Source organism: Perissodus microlepis, chromosome 23, assembly GCF_051167445.1.
Source record: "Perissodus microlepis isolate ML-2025 ecotype Zambia chromosome 23, ASM5116744v1, whole genome shotgun sequence".
NCBI classification, from domain to species: Eukaryota; Metazoa; Chordata; class Actinopteri; order Cichliformes; family Cichlidae; genus Perissodus; species Perissodus microlepis.
The window spans coordinates 28,640,841-28,660,282 of record NC_140482.1 but is presented as its reverse complement, the minus strand read 5'-3'; the positions used below and the strand labels follow the sequence as shown (position 1 = coordinate 28,660,282).

The 19,442-nt window shown below is 37.2% G+C and overlaps 1 protein-coding gene across 2 annotated transcripts; it reads left to right on the top strand.

Moving 5' to 3' along the window:
• The first annotated feature begins 3,808 nt into the window (after positions 1–3,808).
• Positions 3,809–18,294, top strand: brdt (bromodomain, testis-specific). Of its 2 annotated transcripts, none has more exons than XM_084922393.1 (20): positions 3,809–4,086; positions 7,949–8,219; positions 8,353–8,490; positions 8,758–8,893; positions 9,087–9,223; positions 9,540–9,881; positions 9,973–10,101; positions 11,021–11,218; positions 11,307–11,488; positions 11,600–11,889; positions 12,707–12,817; positions 12,891–13,067; positions 14,333–14,388; positions 14,480–14,603; positions 14,963–15,033; positions 15,813–15,873; positions 15,968–16,074; positions 16,375–16,547; positions 16,779–16,995; positions 17,106–18,294. In XM_084922393.1, exons 2-20 carry the CDS (start codon positions 8,028–8,030, stop codon positions 17,166–17,168), a joined length of 2,904 nt encoding a protein of 967 aa, XP_084778519.1. In that variant the 5' UTR covers positions 3,809–4,086; positions 7,949–8,027; the 3' UTR covers positions 17,169–18,294. The 2 variants fall into 2 exon arrangements, with proteins under 2 accessions (XP_084778519.1, XP_084778518.1); XM_084922392.1 differs by having other exon boundaries at positions 15,810–15,873.
• The last annotated feature ends 1,148 nt before the right edge of the window (positions 18,295–19,442 follow it).

Sequence of the window (19,442 nt, the reverse complement as noted above, 5' to 3'; positions counted from 1 at the left end):
ATACGTGCAGCACAAGCAGAGGTAAGAAAAGTGCCATCCTTTACTAAACCCTGCTCCAGGAACAGGCCATATCGGTTATTAAAAGGCAACCCGCCAACATTTTTCAAGGGTTACCAAACACGAGACATTCTCAGCCCAACTACTGAGAATAAAATTAATGTAGCATGGCTATATTTCAACTCTATAGTTTTCAAATGATTTAGAATTAGAACACTTTTAATAAGATCATCATTTCCTGGCTGATTGTTGTCAGGCTTTTATTTACGCTGTGTATGAATTTTGGATTAGAATCCCACTGGAATTACAGGGAAAAGACGTTTATTGTCTTGTGAATAGAGCCAAATATTATTTATTGCCTTATAGCTTTGGAGTTGCTACTGAATTTAGGATCATCTTAGGTGGGAATTTTAAAAAGTAAATAAATTAAAAGTTTTAAGCAAAGTAAGAATGGCACGGTTTTGTAAAAGTGCAAGCATCAAATTGTATTTAATGCATAAATACTCAATTTTATAAAATGGAAATATTCTAGTCATTTTGGTATTAATGTAAGTTATATTAACCATCATGTCTGTCTTGATGTGTTGTTGTTTGAATTAGAGTTTATCCTGATTATTTAACATTTGCTTAGCTAATACAGAACAATGCGTCACCTAGGATCACTAAAGGTTTGGAATGTGGTAAACCAGATGTAAAGCCTTTCCTGAAAATACTATGACAAGTACTTTCCAAGTAACATAAAGTAGCATTAAAGCTATTTGACTTCTGATTAGAAGCAGTTAAATGTGTAAACAGTGTCTGTTCCCTCACTTCTTTTGAGTTTATGTTTGTTCATTCAAAAACAAATACCCGTTGTTTCTCCTCACTTTTGAAACATGGGCAGGGCAGAACCTTTTCCTTTATGACCTCCTCCCTTCTCAACAAGCTTCCGGTAATTGTCAGGGGAACTCACACTGTGTCAGTATTTACGCTCAGATTCAAAACTCATTCTGCCTGCCTATACCTTTCACTTTCTGAACTTCCTTGCATTTGGTCTTTTATTGGTATACTGAAGACTGTTTAACACCCTTTTCTGCCTCAGTTCCTCAAAGGTCTATTTCTTGCATTTAAATTTAGTTTGATGCTATATAAATTACAATATACATGTAAATAAGTGTTTTCACTTAAAACTGCAGTCAAAAATCTCTTTTACCTACAAAGATATACAAGTGAGCCTTTAGAAAAGACTAAAACCTCCAAAAAACAAACTGATGTTAATGTTCTGAGTTTACTTCCAGATGTTTAAATGACAGCCAATAATTTCATAATGACATTTAAACAGAAACGTGAATATTCCAGTTAAATAATTTATGGGTATGTGGGACATAAAGGAAAGCAACATGCCGCCTCCCTTTGCACTGGAAGCTGTATAATTTCACCACACATTTTTGGCCATGGCTCCATCTTGTGGAAAAAAGGTGCAAGTGACTAATGTCGAATTAGTTTTATACTCCTTTTTACTGACAAGCTAAAAGACTTAAAAATACAATATTTTTCAAATTACCTTAGAAAGAAAACAGGTAATTTACATATAAAAATGCATGCACAAATACACTCACTGGCCACTTCATTAGGTACACTTTGGTAGTGCCAGGTTGTTCCCACTTTTGACTTCAGGACTACACTCATTCGTCATGGTACACATTTAACAAGATGATAAAGGTAACTGAATCATTCCTCAGAGTTTTTGGTCCATACTAACATCATAGCATTGTGTAGTTGCGGCAGATTTGCAGCTACAGATCCATGATGCAAATCTCCTGCTCAACCACATCCCAGAGGTGGTCCATTGGATTGAGATATGGTGACTGAGGAGGCCATCTCAGAATAGTGAACTCATCATGTTCAAGAAACCAATTTGAGATTAACTGAGTTTTGTGACATGGTGCATTAGTCTGCTGGAAACAGCCATGGGAAGGCTATACTGAAGTCATAAAAGGGATAGCATCAGCATCAGCAACATGGTGACCATGGAGTTTAAATGATGACCACGTGGTACAAAGGAGTCCAAGATGTAATATATCCCCTATATCATTATGCCACCTTCACGAGCCTAAACCATGGATACAAGGCTGGATGGATCCATGCTCTCTACCATCCGAATATTCCACTACTAATTGGAACTCATTAGACCACGTAAATTTTTCACAATTTTCTAATCACAGTGGCAATTTTTTCTATATATCAGATTTCATTAGAAGCAAACTTAATGTACTTAACATGGAAGAACTTAAAAAGTGGTGGTAGGTTTACAATGCCAAAGGCAGTAAAAAACTACAAAATGTAATAAAACAAAGCAAAACAATGCTGATCTACAATCTTCTGTCCAGTTTTTGTGGAGCCTGTGTAAACAGGAGCCTTAATTTCTTTTTCTTAGATGACAGGAGTGGCACCCAGTTTGAACTTTGCTAATGTAGCTCCTCTGTTTTATATAGGCATAAAGCAGTCTGGCCATTCTTCTCTGACCTCAGACATTAATAAGGTATTTTCAACCAGAAAACTGCTGCTCACTTGACATTTCTGGACCATTCTCTGTAAATCCTAGAGCGAAAATCAAAGTAGATCAACAGATTCTGAAATACTCAAAACCAGCCTGTCTGATACCGACAATCATGCATGTTTAAAGTCACTTAAATCACCTTTCTTCCCCATTCTGATGCTCAGTTTGAACTTCAGCAGGTCATCTTCACCATGTCTACATACCTAAAAGCACTGAGTTGACCATTCAGGTTCAATAATAAGGAAAAGAATAATTAGAAATAATATTGCCAGTAAATTAATTAATGAAATAATTGAAAATTTAAAACATGCACCACTTGAATTATAAGAGCAAAGTTCTCCTTTCATTAAAAAGAGCAGCAGCAGGAAGAAGAAATTCCACCAAAGAAGCAGCAATCCACTTGTTGTGGTATAGTAGCCTACAGCCTCCACCTTTTAATAGGGGTAATTAGATTCCAGCATTTCATTTGGCACAAACTCATTTTAAACACAAGATTGGAAATATTTAAAGGGGGGGTGTTTGGTGAATTCTGGACAAATTTGTATTAAATAGCATTACACAATGAAGAAATTTGACCCAGTCCTGGCAATTTTATTGTCACTGCATAGACACACTCAAACTCATTGAAGTCTTGTTTTATTTTAATTGTTCGTACTTATTAACACCAATTTTGTTATTTTTAAATGTTAACTCAACTTCAACTTAAATTCAAGGCCTGTTTCTATTTCGCAGGAAGTAAAATTATGTCTGCTTCAGGTGATCCTTGTAAAAGTCACATTCACCTCAAGCCCTCTAATATTTTCCACTTTCCTTTCACAACTAAGAAAAGCCCTTAAAACTGTTTACTATTGATTAGAAATTATAATGTCTCGTTGCATTTTCAAAAGTACAAAAAAATTTAATGAAAACTTTGAGTAAAGGCGCGTAATTCAAATTGTTTTTCTTATAAATATACTTTTTAAAAAAAAACACGAAGACGATAGACAAAATCGCTTAATAAATCAAGTAGACGTAACACAAGGGATGTTCGCTGCTGAGAATTGTTTTGTAGCTTAGTTCTGTTTAATGAATGCAAATTTTCCGTTTCTGAGTCAGCCCGTAAACTCATCGCTCCGCCCAGATCCCAGTTTTGTGTTCCCGGTGAGCCACAGGCACGTTTCCCCCAACAGTTACCACAAGTCCGCAGCCTGCTTTCGCAGGCTCACAAACCAGGCGAGTGGCATTATTATTTGCAGGAGTTGCACAGCGGAAGCAACCGATAATGTACTGGGATGTTATCGAGTTACCATTTTGTTGGGAACGCTCAACATAAATCTGTAACTCATGGTTTAAAGAGAAAAACAGTTAGCTAAACACTTTGCAGGAGGCTGTGTGACGGTGATTTTAATGGCATTTTTTAAAACTATTTCAAAGAAAAACACGGGTAGGTAGGTAGAATGTAGGCCAATCAAGTCTGGAGTCTTGAGCAGAGGTGTATAAATATGAAGTGGTTGCCTTAGAAACGTCCACTACCGAAGAGTTGAACGCAGGATTCCGCGAAATCTCGTAAGGTAATGTTTGTTAGCACGACAAAGACGACGACTAAGGTAGTGGTGATGATAACCAGAGCAAACTTGTATTATGGTGGTTGGTGAATTTTATTTCCCAATATGTTGGACTTATATAAAAGTCATCAAACTGATAGGAAGACCAATGAAACGTGACCGCTTCTAAACACTTCGGTTATTAGCGCGCTTAGCCGCGTTAAAAGTTTGTCTAAAGCGACTTGCGTTAAAAAGAAGAAAATAATTTACAGACTAGCTGTTAAGGTTTTTTTTGTGCAAGATTCAACTGCTAAAATGTGCAGAGATGAAAAATACAAAGCGTTTAACTTTCTAGCGCTGACGACCAAACTCATCCGGGAGCATTAGCACATTATCAAGGTTGTTAGTGCATAAAATACAAAATGCTGCTACTTAAATTGCTCCGTTAGTACGCGGCAACTGTGGTTATTTTATTTGGTATAGTACACCGACTGTTGGTAACGTTAGCAGGCAGGCGGACTAACCGGTGGGCGTGGCTGAAGCTGGTTTTTTTTAAATGTGCCTGGCATTTATTGGTTTGACAGAGAGGGCGAGAGACGCACTCCTGTGCATCTCTCCAAGATCTTGGCTGCTCGTTGCTTAAAAGCAGGTGACGTGAAGCACTTTAATCGGTAGAGAAATAATACATAGTTAATATTAAATATTTAATTTAAATTTACGATACTGATGCCTAGTACTGTGCATAAGTCGTGAGTTGCCCCTAATTTGTCGATCTTTTACTCCATGCACACAGACTTTCTTTGTATTCAGCAATAGCTCTCCAGGCTTTCCGAAGGCCTTTCAAAGTATTTCTATGGACATTGGCTGTCTTTTAACTCAATTTCAGTACAATTCTTGTACCTGGCCATTTTTAGGGGATTTTTTTGTTATAACATCGACCTATGAATCATTTAAGCATAAATAAGGCACCTTACTTAAGTGATGAATTGTATCTTTACTCACCTTCTTACTTGCAGCCTGCTGCAAAAAGATGCCCTGTTCAAATTTCTTCACTTTAATCTATGAAAAAAAGTAACACAGGTTGACCAGGAATCAAACTAGGTAATTCCCAGTGATCTGTTGGCTGATAACTTGGCATCTGGTGTGTCAGAGAAAATAAAACCAGTAAAGAACAAAAGGTGTGAATGCCTTAAAAAATTTTAATCTACTGCAGATAAATGGTATCTGAAAATCATGCAATTAAATTATTTCTCAGAGATACATCTGGATCTTCTGTTGATCCATCTACTGCCTCATCAGAAATGCTGATGGAGTGTTGGGTGTTTGGTTCAAATCATCATTATTATCTACAAAGGAGGTCAGGAGAGAAATACTTAGCTTGCAAACATGAGCAAAATCCAGAATCCTATCACCTATACATGTATAATTTGCAATCCAACATATTTCCTTCAGCACACAGTTTACAACTGTGAATCTGTACATCATCATCATTACACAGATCTTTAGTCACCACATTTACAAATTACTTTCCCAAGCACATTGAGGGGACAAATTCACTTATGGTACATATGTTTGTAGAAACCATTATCCTCTTTTTAGAGTTGAATTCAGTGTCACACTGAATAACTTGAACAGGCCCTGAATAACTGCTGGCAGCCAGCACTAAAAGGAGACCGCAACTAAGTGATTAATAAGACCGTTTCCAGTAATCCAGTGTATGTTTAACTATTTAGAATGCTCATTAATGTATGATTGAAAAGGATGGGTAACAATACCCCAACGTATCAGACCCACATAGTGTACTTAAAGGATGCAGACATACTGCTGCCTCATCTGAAGTAAAATGTGCACTGGAGCAGTTTTGGAGAGATGCTGTAGATGGCAGTATTACATGTGTCTAGCACAAATGAGCCTCTCCTAAGCTTCCATTCTTAAAGAGTTATTTGTTGTTGTTTTTTAATATTTATTTTCTGTTTTGATTCTGCTATAAATCTAAGAAGTGTTTGTATGTACTCATTTTCTGCTGAAGAGACTATAGTTGTTAGACTCATTTATTGATATTAAGGTTTTTTAAGAGACAAAAGATTCATCCTTTCCAGCTTTACCTTTTTTTTTTTTTTTTTTTTTTTCATACAGTGGGTAAATTAAGTATCAAACACGTCATCAAATTTCTAAATAAAGATATATCTAAAGGTGCTATTGACATGAAATTCTCACCAGAAATTTGCAACACATCCAGTCCATACATGCAAAGAAATCCAACCATGAATGTCCATAAATTATGTGTAAAAATGAGAAATGACGCAGGGAAAAGTATTGAACACACTTAATGAAATTTTTTTGAAAACTTCATTTGTTTGATACTTTTTACAAAAAAAGGGGGGGCTGTTCTTCCACACAGTCGTTAAATCCTGCAGGTTTCCCTGGGCCCCTGCTTTGAACTCTGACCTTTAGTTCTTTCCATAGATTTGGATTCAGGTCGAGTGATTGGCTTGGCCGTCCAAGCAGCTTAATTTTCTTTCCTTAAACCAATTGAGTTTCCTTGGCTCTGCATTTGGTATCACTGTCTTGCTGAAATGTCCACCCTTGTTTCAGTTTCATCATCCTGGTAGATGGAAACAGATTTTAATTAAAAATGTCTTGGTAATTTTTTCCATCCAACAGCCCCACACCATGATATTCCCACCTCCAGATTTCACTATTGGTGTTTTGGGCTAATAGAAAGTTCCCTTTGACCTCCAAACATGGCGTGTATTGTGGCATCCAAAGAGTTCAATTTTGGTCTCATCTGACCACACTATATTGCCCCAGTATTTCACAAGCTTGTATAAATATTGTTCAGCAAAATTTAAAAGTGCTTCATCATACAATAGAGTCTTCCATGGTAAATGCACATACAGGCCATGGCAGTTCGTTTCATTACTTACTGTTTTCTTCAGAACCATTGTACCTGCTGATTCCAGGTCTTTTCACAAGTGGTCCTTGGCTCTTGGACAGCTGATAGTTCTTTTCACTCCTCTGTCTAAAATCTTGCCAAGAACACCTGGTTGTGGCTGGTTCATGTTGAAATGGTGTTCTTTCCACTTCCAGATTATGGCCACAACGTTGCTTACTAGAACCTTCATTAATTTAGAAATTCTTTTGTAAACAATGCCATCAGTATGTTTTGCAAAAACAAGGTTGCAAAGGTCTTAAGTGCGATCAATAGTTTTACATATCAAGGGATGTTTCTTGTGTAACGACTACACCTACACCTACACCTACAACTACTACTACTACTACTACTACTACTACTACTACTTCTTTTTTTTCTTTTTTTTTATATTATTTATTGGCTGTGTGATACCTTGGTAATGAAACCTCTTTTTATAGGCCTTCAGTTGGGACTGCAAATTAATATCAGCTGATAAAGAGGCAGGCTTGCTTTCTAATTGCTGATAGATTTCAGCTTGGGTCATGACGTCCATACCCGTTTGCACCTCTCTTTCTTCATGTGTTCAATACTTTTCCCTGTGTCATTTCTCATTATTACACATAATTTATGGATATTTATGGTTTGACTTCTTTGCACGTGTGAAATGGATGGATTGTTACTGACATCTTGGGGGAATTTCATGTAAATAGCATCTTTCGAAATATATTTACTTAGAAAACTGGTGACATGTTCAATACTTAATTTTACCTATATGTATCTGACATTTAAGTATTCAATTTTATATCAAGAATATGAATGCTATAGCAGTCACGGGGAATATTAATGCTCAATATAAATTTTTAAGAATTTAGGGGGTCGAGAGACTAGTTTGCGGCATTCTTGTAGTAAAGTAGTTTTGTTATATTATTGTTGGTTTAATCAGCAGATGCTTTCCTTTTTTCACTTGACATGTAGGAAAACGCGCTACGAGCATCGAGTTTCTGCAAAGCAATTTCCAGGTGGCTTTCCCCCTGCATGCAATTTGGATATCGCAATGGCTGAAGTGAACGTCGGCCCCCCTGTGAGTGGAAATCCCCCTCCACCAGAGGTCATAAATTCCAAGAGGCCTGGACGTGTAACCAATCAGCTACAATATCTGGAGAAGGTGGTGCTCCAAGCTTTATGGAGGCATCAATACTCATGGCCTTTTCATCGGCCAGTGGATGCAGTGGCACTGTGTCTCCCAGTAAGTAGTAAAATTGTAGTTGTAGCACTGCAGTAAGACTGCAGTCATGTGTATTTAATGTTTGAACCTAAAACTGTCTTCATGAGCCACACTTCAGAAAGGCATGTTTTCATGTTCATGTCTTTGTCTTCAGGATTATTATACAATTATTACAAATCCAATGGATCTTGGCACCATTAAGAAGAGGCTAAAGAATAGTTTCTACTGGCAAGCAGTTGACTGCATAGAAGACTTCAATACTATGTTCACCAACTGCTATGTGTACAACCAGGTAAGATGATAATAGTTATGTTGCTGTATGATACCAAAATGTAACCACAAAAGCACATTTCATATTCCTTCACAGAAGCAAGATGTACAAAAATCAAAAGTAGTCCTACGATGAAAAAAAGTTGGACAAAAAAATAACAAAGTCACACTTTTGTTTTGTGTAACTTTTGGTGCTTAACAGTATTGGAATGCATCTCAGCAGTTTAAACTGTCACAAAAGCACATTTGCCTTTTTTTCCTATTTAATGCATCATTTGTCTTTCCACAGCCTGGGGATGATATTGTTTTTATGGCAAAAACCCTCAAAAAGCTTTTTCTGCAGAAACTTTCTAAAATGCCTCAGGAAGAGTTTGTGGTAGAAGTCACTACAAAGGACCTACAAAAAGGGAAACACTCTAATGCAGGTATGTTGCATGCCCCTAACTAGTAATGCAGGGTCATTTTGTCCTGTCTTATAATTTTTGTAAAATTTTAAATGAGAAAGAGAAACTTCAAAAATGATATTACGATGTTACCACAGGAAGATATTAAAATTGCACTGATTTTGTTCACCGTATAAAATTTTGTTCATGTTTAACTTTATCACCTGTGATTCAGATGCATTAAAGCACCGATCCCTCATGTCAGAGGTTGTTCTTCAGCAGACTGTGACAGTCATTCCTCCAGATGTCCCTCAGTCGAGCCTACCCATCCAGCTCTCTGCACAAACTGACTCAACACTAAGCACTGAAATGGTTTGCAAGCAACTTTCAGAATATACATAAAATCATGCAATGTTCTATTTAAGTAAAATGTGAGATAAACGTTTTACATAAACTTAGATGTACTAGTAACGGTTCCTTATGCGATTGTCTAACCAAAGACCTCAAACAGTGCATGCATTTAGTATAGTAAGTGCATCATCGCATATAGATGATCATCATTAACGAATGATGTCAAAAGTTCTTAATCATATTTATTACTGATTGTTTTTGTGCCTTAAAACCAAATTTTAAATGTCAGTTTTGTTATTTGTGTCCCACTGCTTTTTTTTCCTTTTTTAATATCTAGAGCAAAAAAGGTCTCAAGCGGAAAGCAGACCTCATCACCACCTCAGTGATCACCAGCAATGAAGTCTCCCCTGCTGAACATTCAGCACCTTGTACGCTGATCTCCCACAGAGGCAGTGGAAGGCCCATCAAGCGTCCTAAGAAAGACTTGCCTCTCTTTGAGGCCAAGAAGGTCAGACTGTCTGAGCAGCTCACATGCTGCAATGATATCCTGAAGGAGCTGCTCTCAAAGAGGCACTCTGCATATGCATGGCCCTTTTATGTGCCAGTTGATGCGGTTGCTTTGGGTTTGGATGACTACCATGATATCATCAAGCATCCCATGGACCTGAGTACTATCAAGGTAAAATGTCTGAGCTGATTAACTGAAGCATGTAATGTGATTTTCAGTATATGGTAGATCAGTTTTCTCAACAAAAAGGTTACTTCCTCAGAAAAAGATGGATCAACGAGAGTACGGAAAAGCAAAAGTATTTGCTGCCGATGTTCGCTTGATGTTCTCCAACTGTTACAAATACAATCCACCTTCAAATGAGGTGGTACACATGGCAAGAAAACTTCAGGTACAGTTTATCAATTTATTGATTTCTTAAATCAGTAGGACAATATTTAAATGTAAGTTATGTTTTATGTTTACCTTCACATGCATTTTGCATGTCCTTAAAGCCGCATTCACATCGAATGAAATTCACTTGTCCGACATTGGTTGGTTGCTTATTGTTGGTCACTAGTTGATATGTCTTTTAATTACATGCCTTAAAGTTGTACCCGCACACCTCAGCTTGCAAAATGGCATCGGCTTCCTGTTATCCCTGGTTGCCAAATTGCTGCTGGTTGCTTCCTCCGGGGATGGGGCTCTGGGCCTAAAAAGCAAATGTGTTTTAGGTGCTAAACTTGAAATCTCCTCCTCCTCCTGAGCAGATTCCCACTTAAGTGATTTATCTGCTGTTTGCTAACTTCTAAGAACATTGCAGTTAACAAGTGTTATATGATTTGAAACCATTTACAGTGTTGTATCATCATGAGCCACATCTACAAGACACTAAACAGAAGCACAACAACAGCATGCTTATTATATGTTAGAGTGCGTCTTAGCAGTAACTTGTTCCACACATACACCTTTTGAACCAGTTTAAATTGAACTCTAAAACCCCCCCAGATAAATAGTTTTTCACTTAGTTGCAGCTGCAAAATGTAAAAAAAAAACTAGTGTGGACTTTTAGGAGGAAAGTGTCTTTGCTTGTCTAACTATCCTGTGATTATGAGCAATTTTTGTACAATAGGGGTGGTTTACAATTTCTTTGTGCATGATGGAGCATTTTTGCCACTAATCATCCCCCCAAAAAAACAAAACAAAAGGCCTTCAAATAAAACTTGCTTTGACATGCCCCTGTAACAGTTGTATAGACTAACCTATGTCAGTTGAAGAATTACAGTTGGTGTAATTGCTAACAATACTGCAAAAATATTTTGTTTTAACAGGAAGTTTTTGAGGCCCGGTATCTGAAGCTTCCCCGTGAAGCAGAGTCCTGTCAGACATTACATCAGCAAGAAAAGGGAAAAGGAAACCGAAATGGAAGTCTGTCAACTTCAGAAAGTTCTGACAGCAAAAGCTCATCATCTGAGGAAGAATTTTCATCAGAAGAGATAGCCATTCAGCTTGCCAATCTGGAGGATCAGGTCAGTATTGCGCACACAGTAACAAGCAAGCTTTGAGAAATAAATTACTTCAGTGCTCTATACTTAACTTAAATGGCTCGCTTTTCAGTTGAAGGCTGTCAGTGATCAGCTGAAGAAGTTTGTCCAGGATCCCATGATGAAATCAAGCAAGAGAGAAAAGCTGAAGAAGGAAAAGAGATCAAGGGAAAAGGATATAGCTCAACTAAAGAACAAATCCTTTAAATACAAATCTGTTGTTGAAAGAATCGCAACCAGCAGGAGCTCTTCCTTGTAAGTGAACCCCACTTAATCAATCAATATTTTTGTATTTTTTACCTAACATAAACTGTTGGGCTGTGTATGCTACTATATAAACTAAACATAAATATTTCATATGTATAGGAAAGAAACCAGACCTCCTAATCTCTGTGAATCCATGGAAGATGAGGGTTCAGCCCCATTGGCACCAATTACTTACCAGGAGAAGAAACAGTTAAAACTGGACATCAACAAGCTGCCTGGTGACAAACTGGGCAAGTTGGTGAAAATCATCCACACCAGGGAGTCTTGTCTGCGAGATTCTACTCTGGAGGAGATTGAAGTTGACTTTGACATGCTCAAGCCTTCCACACTGCGAGCTCTGCAGAGGTTCGTCGCAGAGTGTCTGACTAAATCCATCAAGAATGTAACCAGTAAGTACAGCGTGACTTAATCAGAAAATACAAGTTGGTCTGCTAAACTTGAAGTCTCTTTACAGTGACAGTGCTTGCTTATCAGGTCAAGCAGTCAAAATCTGTCCAGTAATGGTAAAAAGAAATATTAGGTTTAGTATATGCTTGTCTTTATACATACAGTACAAGTCAAAGGTTTGGACACAACACAACAACTCATTTAATGGCTTTTGTTTATTTTTACTACTTTCTGCCTTTTAAATACACGCTGAAGACATCAAAAATATGAGTCAAAATGTATGGAATCATGTAGCATAAATAAACTCCGGCTTTTAAGGTGTCGCGGATAAATACAACAAAATAAAACTAGCACCGATACAGAAAAAAATACGATTTATTCATAACACACGTGAAAAGACCCAGGAAGACCGAGTTAACGATAAAAACCCTGAAAAACATACATTTCACACCCGAGCCTCAACTCTCGCGGCCCGGTACCAAACGACTCCGGTCCGTGGCCCGGGGGTTGGAGACCGCTGCACTAAATGAATATTTATATTATAAGATATTCTCAGTAGTTACAAACCAAAATTCTGCTCCACAAATGTATCTAGCATGAGTTTTTCAAAAATGGCTGAAGAGTAGGTTTAAAAAAAAAAAAGTCTGTCCAGTCTGGAAAATAATGGGAATTATACTGATATGTTTCTACTTATCAACACAAACTGATAAAATTATAGTATTTACAGCAAAATAATTAAACAATAAAAACAATGTTATGTTAAATAGAAACATAATTTTTCAATTCTGTTGTTGATGACCTGTATGTCGTGCTTCTCAGAAAAAAGACCCAAGCCCACAGGAGCAATGCAGACTGCAAAACTGAAGGATGGCGGAACGTCTCAGACTGTCGGCAAAGACCAGCACTTAACTGGTAAAAAGAGGTCATCAGGTAAGAAACAGATTTGTTGCAATGGTACTTCCACGTGTGAGACAGTGTAAAAATGTCAGTCTTGTGTTAACAGCTCAAGTCGTGGCCTCTCCTGGTCTCAGCTGCTCCTCAAGTGGGAGCAGCAGCAGCAGCTCATCCGACAGCAGCAGCTCATCCGACAGCAGCAGCTCATCCGACAGCAGCAGCTCATCCGACAGCAGCAGCTCGAGTAGTCTTTCTACCGCCTGTGATACCAGGGACACTGAATCAGGTCTGGTGCTGTCTTCAGCTTCTCCATCTCTTTTTCCCCTTCTTTCTTACATGGGTGCCTTTTTTCATTAATTTGTTTTATTTATTTATTCAATTATTAAGGTCTCTTTTCTTTTTTTTACATTTCATACACACCTTTTTGTAATCTGTTGACATGGATGAGTCCTGCATGTTTGTACCAATGACAGCTGCAGTAAAGTCTCGGTCTTTTGGGGGGGTATTTTTTTCATTGTTTTAGTAGGCACTGAAGTGTGTCACAGAATAGTGGTGCCATTAAACAGAAAAAGCATAACTCATAAAGTAAATTTATGCGAGGCTGAAAAACGGCATCTCTGATGGGCGATTGGTGCAGTCAGGCATGTGTGCTCTCTCTGATGACAGGGTCTTATTGCTTTTTTTCTCTCTCTTTTTTTTTTTTAAGGAAAAAATAAATGAGAGCTTATGTAACAAACTATTCTTATTTTATGCTGCCAAGATATCTCAAATAGCTTGTTTTTCATGATGTTTGAACAGGAAACTTTAAGAGGCTGTAGCCTAAATTAAAGAAGTAAAAAATCTAATCATATGCTTACCAGCTACTTTTTTTTTTAGGTATCCGGTCTTTAAATGATGACATGATGAATCCTGCTTCTGGGCCCAAACTACCCTGCGTTTAATAAGGCTGTTTAACACGTTTTAATGCTTTGTATCTTGTTCTTTTTAATCTCAAAAAGCCCCTAAAAACAGTCAGTGATCACTGTCAGCCTCTCTCGCTTTTTATTACCGCTATTCATTTCAAAGCTCCGTTTTTAAAACCTTACGATGTAACTACAGCCCAGCCCATGCAGCAGTATATTAATGACTAACCTCGTATTGCAGATGGATTATCTCATTTGTTCTCCTGACTGAAGTTTGGTCCGTTTACAGCATCCTGCCATGCGACTGCATTTGTCCCTTACCATCGGGAACCCTCACGTTAACTTTTATCGAGTGGGAAAAAGTTAGCGTTCATTCTCCAGCTTTACTGTGTTTATGTTATGCTAACATAGCTGTGTCGCTAGCGATCACGTAGCACATCATTAAATACCAGCTAGCGAAACTTCATTAACCCTATTTGGGCAACCACCTGCTTAAAAGTCCAGGTGAAAAAATGAATAATTAATTAACACTTGGAACTATTTAGCTTTTCTTGAAGGTTGTGTGAAAAGCAAATTGTTATAAATTTTACGGTGTCTTGTTTTTCCAATTTATGGCACAAAATGAGTTATTATTGTCAATGTTTTTCAGTGCTGAAAAAGAGGAAGCGGGAATCTAAAGACCATTGCCAAAAGGTTAACAAAAAGGTAAAAAGATTCTCTTTTTTCTTTATTCAATAGATCAATGTAAGCTGGCGGGTTACATTGATAAGTAAGACTGTAATTTCTTGTGTCAAAGGTGAGACATGCTGCTGGTAAACAGATGTTGGGAGGAGCAGATTTGACGAAAGCATCCGTCAAGACCAGTCAGCTTCCTGCTAATGGGCAGTCTGTAAAGGAAGCAGTCACTTTATCGCCTCCAGGTAATGTTTTTGTCTTTACAAATGCAACATTTGTCCAAAAGTAAAAAAAGATTTACCAGCCTCTTGAAAAGATCTTTCCACAAGATTCTTTATTTCTCAGGACTAACAGTTTTCCCACCATAAAAAGTACAGTAACAGTTACCTGATTTTACCACCACCCATTTACCTGGTAGGCCAGACAAAGAACTAGCTCCTCCTTACCCTCCCCCCGCTCCTGGTTTGGAATATAATACTCATGCTTGCCTTTAGTTGGTTTTACTCAATAGTAGCACGTGTGTTTAAATAAATGTGCAGAAATCTGCTTCTTGTGTCATTGTAATGAGTTGAGAATGAATTCCTGTAATTTACTGTTTGTCCAGATTTGTCTGCACTTTTATCCCCCATGGGATCTCCCGTAGAGCCACTGGACTGGGCTGCTGCAAGATTTGAGGTATGTCAAAAAAGGCACATTTCTGCACACAAAGGCAACTTTTACAAAATCTGCTTTGTAACAGCTTTTGGGGTAGATATTAGATACATGTTTTATCATATGTTAGGAAATATGTGTAGGCATGTGCTGCAACTACTATGAACAGGCCAACGTCAGTACCAGCAGCTGATTTAAAAAAATAACATGCCTGAAATGAATGAAGAGACCTTTATTAAGAACGTGTAGTCTAGCAGAATCTGCCATCTTTCCCAGCAGCAGTTTACTATTGCATTATGTAGGGATATGTTTTGTTTGTTTGGGTATTTTTTCTCAGCAATTTGGAGCCTTCATAATTTGAGTGCATGAGTTAGCCACGTGGAAAAAACTGCACCCACCCATTCCATGTGTCATAGTTGAAAGCTAAAATCTTATTTTTGTTTAGTACAGTTGCGGGCTGGCCCAAGCAGTTGGCTTATAAAAGGTGTCATTTTTGCCTTGATTTTGATACAAGGCTCATCTTCTGCTCACAGTTACATTGTCAAAACATTTGTCCAACATAGTCCTATATTAGAAAAAATGCATGGTGTTGTAAATGCAGAACAACTGAACTTGTTAACAGTCCAGATCAGCGTATGCTTGAACTTCCCGTTTAGGTATATCATATGGTAGACTGACATAACTGTAAGCAAACAGAATTACCAAATAAATATTCTGTTTCATGTACCTGGCTGCTCCAAGAGCTTCTGCTTGCTCTGCGTAGCAGACCTTGGTTTTTAAACAAACTTTTGCTTTTCCAGCAGGGTCCAGTGCTGTCCCCTCTTGGAGACAGCCCTCTGCAATCCAAAGACGAAATAACACCCAGTAAGTCGCTTTAAATCACTTATTATTACATCACCATCTTTAAAAACTACCGTTTTCTTCATAATGTTAGGAAATGTTAACTTTATTATGGCAGATTTCAGAAACACTGCAGATCTTCCTGACAACCAGTTGATTAATGTGCCTAACACTGATGCTGCGAGTAAATCTGCTGAGGGTGAAAAACCCCAAATTCCCAAAAAGGTTGGTTTAATACTCCAGAAAACTGTCATGATCATTTATCTCACTTTTATGTGCTGATATAGCTAGAAATTATATCAATGTCCAAGGATGTGCTGCTTTTTATGTGCATTATTCATTAGAAAGTGGTGCAAATGCTTTCAAATGTGGTGTTTCCACCACCAGAAGGCATTAAATTATTACAACTTAACTTTTTTCTGTGTTTTTTCCCTTTCGTGGCCAAAACCTAGCTGGTTGATGCCAACAAATGCACACCAATGTTTGAAGTGAATGTATCTAAACATGGTGATTTCCCTTGCTTAGGATATTGTGGTGAAAAACACCGAGTCTTGGGTGAGATTGGGAAGACAGAGCGAGACGGTGATGCCACCTCCAATCAAGTCCTCAAAAGAGATCTTCCAGATGTTTCGTGAAAGAGTACTGAAAAAGAAATTGTTGGATGAAAGCAAAGAGATCGAGGTTCCTGAAAAGACCAGGTGTTCACACAGTTAATAGTTAAAGCATTCGATGTGAATTTAAATTAATATGTAGATTTAATTAAGTTGTCTGGCATACAGTTGTTGCCTTTTGGCCAAAGTTTTAAAGATGCCAAAACTACTGAGTGCCTGTATTGGTTGCTATAAGCCAAGATATATATTTTTTTCTCTGAAAACATAATAATTGATTTAAAGAGAGCAAACTCAGTAACTTAGGTATTCTCCTTTTAGTCTACAAGTCCCATGTAAATCAGAACAAAACCCACAGCCTGTTAAGGAAGTTTCGGGTTTGCCTGGAAGTATTTGCACAGAAGGTCCCTTGGATGCTCCCAAACATGTTGAACAGCAAAGGTCTAAAGAAACGCAACCTCTAACGACACAGTCGTCTATAGGTAAAGAAAGAGAGCTGGCCCGCAAAAGAGCGCAGGAACGTCGCAAGCGAGAAGCAGTGAGTACCTTCTGTATCTGTTTCAGTGATCCATTTGTATCATTTCATTTGATTTTGGTAAAAAATATCATGTTAAACTGTTTTGCTGTTTGTTTTTGTCTTTTATATAGATGTCTGGTATCGACCTAACCTTGCAACAGGATGTCATGACTAGATTTGAGCTTGACCTTTGAACTGGACGGAGATTTATCTGAAACATGTTTGATGTCTTGATAGTTTTTTTTTTTCCTTTTGATGCCCTGTACATGTCATTAAACCTAATAAAATAAATGCTTCATTTGTGGGGGTGGTAGTAATTTGAGCCCTTTTCAAACATCATTATATCATACTGTTAAGAGTTAATTTTGTTAATGTTCACGCAGAGAGTTTGATCGGACATGTCAGCGATGGAGGAAACCACAGTATACACACAATGTTTCCACTTTTGCAACAAGCATATTTTAATATGCTCGTCTTTATTTAGTGGAGTAGTTGGAAAAATTTTTTTTAGTTTTCTCTGCACGGTATGTCCTTCTGTTTGTTTTATAGTGCTGCTGAGAGGATTAAAAGAGGAACATTTTAATCTTAATGCACTTTTGAAACTAAACTGTTGAGATACAAATGCTATTATGTACATGTTATTGCATCCCGAAGATGTGGGAAAGACCTGGCGAGATTGATGTTGTAAGCATTACGGAAACCTGACCAGGTGCTCTTTGGCACAACTTGACAAAATGTTGAGGCGCCATCAGGTGAATGTAAAGTCGTGCACATCTTAAAGGGGCTTTAAGTGCAAATGGATTTAGTCCTTACTTAGCATTTGATAAATGCCTGCACTAGTGCCCTCTGGATTTTCGCCTGACTAGGGTTAAAGTGCCTTCATAAAAGAGTTATGTTTTTCTCTACTGTTCAGAGGTTGATAGATATGCTTGGTAAGCTAGTTCATATCCCATGTACTGCAGTTTCAATGCCACCTTGTTGCGTTGTCTACTTAAACATGCAGCGGTTGTTCTGGTATTAAATGTTAATGTCCTGTAAGTGTTTACCGTGGTTTTGTTAATACTGACTTAAATATACTTGAAATGTAAACAGAACACTGTAGCATGTTTACACACTGACTTTTTTCTTCTTTCTTAAAATATTCTTGGATTTTATTTTTTTATTTTTTTAAAAACTGAGCCAGGAAAAAATATTACAGTACCAAAGTTTTCTTTGTGCAATTGACTTCTCAGTTCCTTGAGTACTTGAAATGCCAAATATTGTGTTAGCTGTACATGCACTGCACTTTATTATTCATGCAGTTTTTTCTTACTCAATAAACCTTTTTCACTAAACAGTCTGGATCACTTTATCAAAATATCAGGTTACTGCACAGATGCAGTTTACTCATAATGCAGATGATCCCCCATAAATCCATACAAGAGCTAATCATATGGTTACCAGCATGCACCACAACTACTGGTAAGTTTTCTTTCATTTAGTTATGGTTGCTGTGCTGCATGTCATGTCAGAGTGCAAAATAAAACCCAACTGCTGGCAGGGCAAATTAGCTAAAGGTATATTATTTAAACAATTTAATCTTCTACACTAATTATTTATTAACTTGATGAAATATGAAGGAGCTTGACGTGTGTGTGTGTCAAGTTCACATTATTTATGCTGTCACGGATAAAGCTACACAAGAAATTATTAAACTTGAACTTTTATATTGTGCTTGATATTTAGCCAAGCACAGAATATATACTTTTTAATGTTTTCATGAATACAGAAACATATCTAAGAATTGTTTCCATTCTTTGTTAAAATCAACCACATGCTCTTTGGAGTTACTATTCATAACTGCATTGGTAATAGTGCAGTCATGAATATTGATAATCCATTAATTAGTGATGAGTTTTTGATAAATCAATTGGATTTAATTATAGATGAGGTTATTCTCTTAAATGCATTAAAATTAGAATTTAAATGTCTGAATGTTTTAGTAAATTTCTACAATATAAATGTGATGTAGCTGTAAATATGTTGTAGTATTCCCATAAGTAAAATAGAGGGGTAAATGTAAAAAATAAATAAATGACTAAAAAGGGGTAGAAATCAGTATTTGTGCTTCAGGCATATATAAACATATCTATTCAGTATAGGTTTACTATTGCATTATGTATTTTTTTTTCTGTGCAGAGCTTGATTAAAGTCTTGGATTTAAAAAAGAAACATCATGTAGGGTAGATTTAAAACAGGAACAAAACTGTTTATGAAATGCTGGTGCCATCCTTGCTTTTTAAAGAATGTGTTCTGTTAAAATGTTTCTCTCACAGCGTCTCTGGGTCGGATTTACAATGAAGCATCCAAACTAACAAAATGTTTAAGAGTTAGTAGACAAGTCAAAATGTGGGAGACTAGATATATAGTAACAGACCTCCTGTTGGCTAAATAACTAAAGCTGAGTTTAAAGGCAGAGGGAAACACTG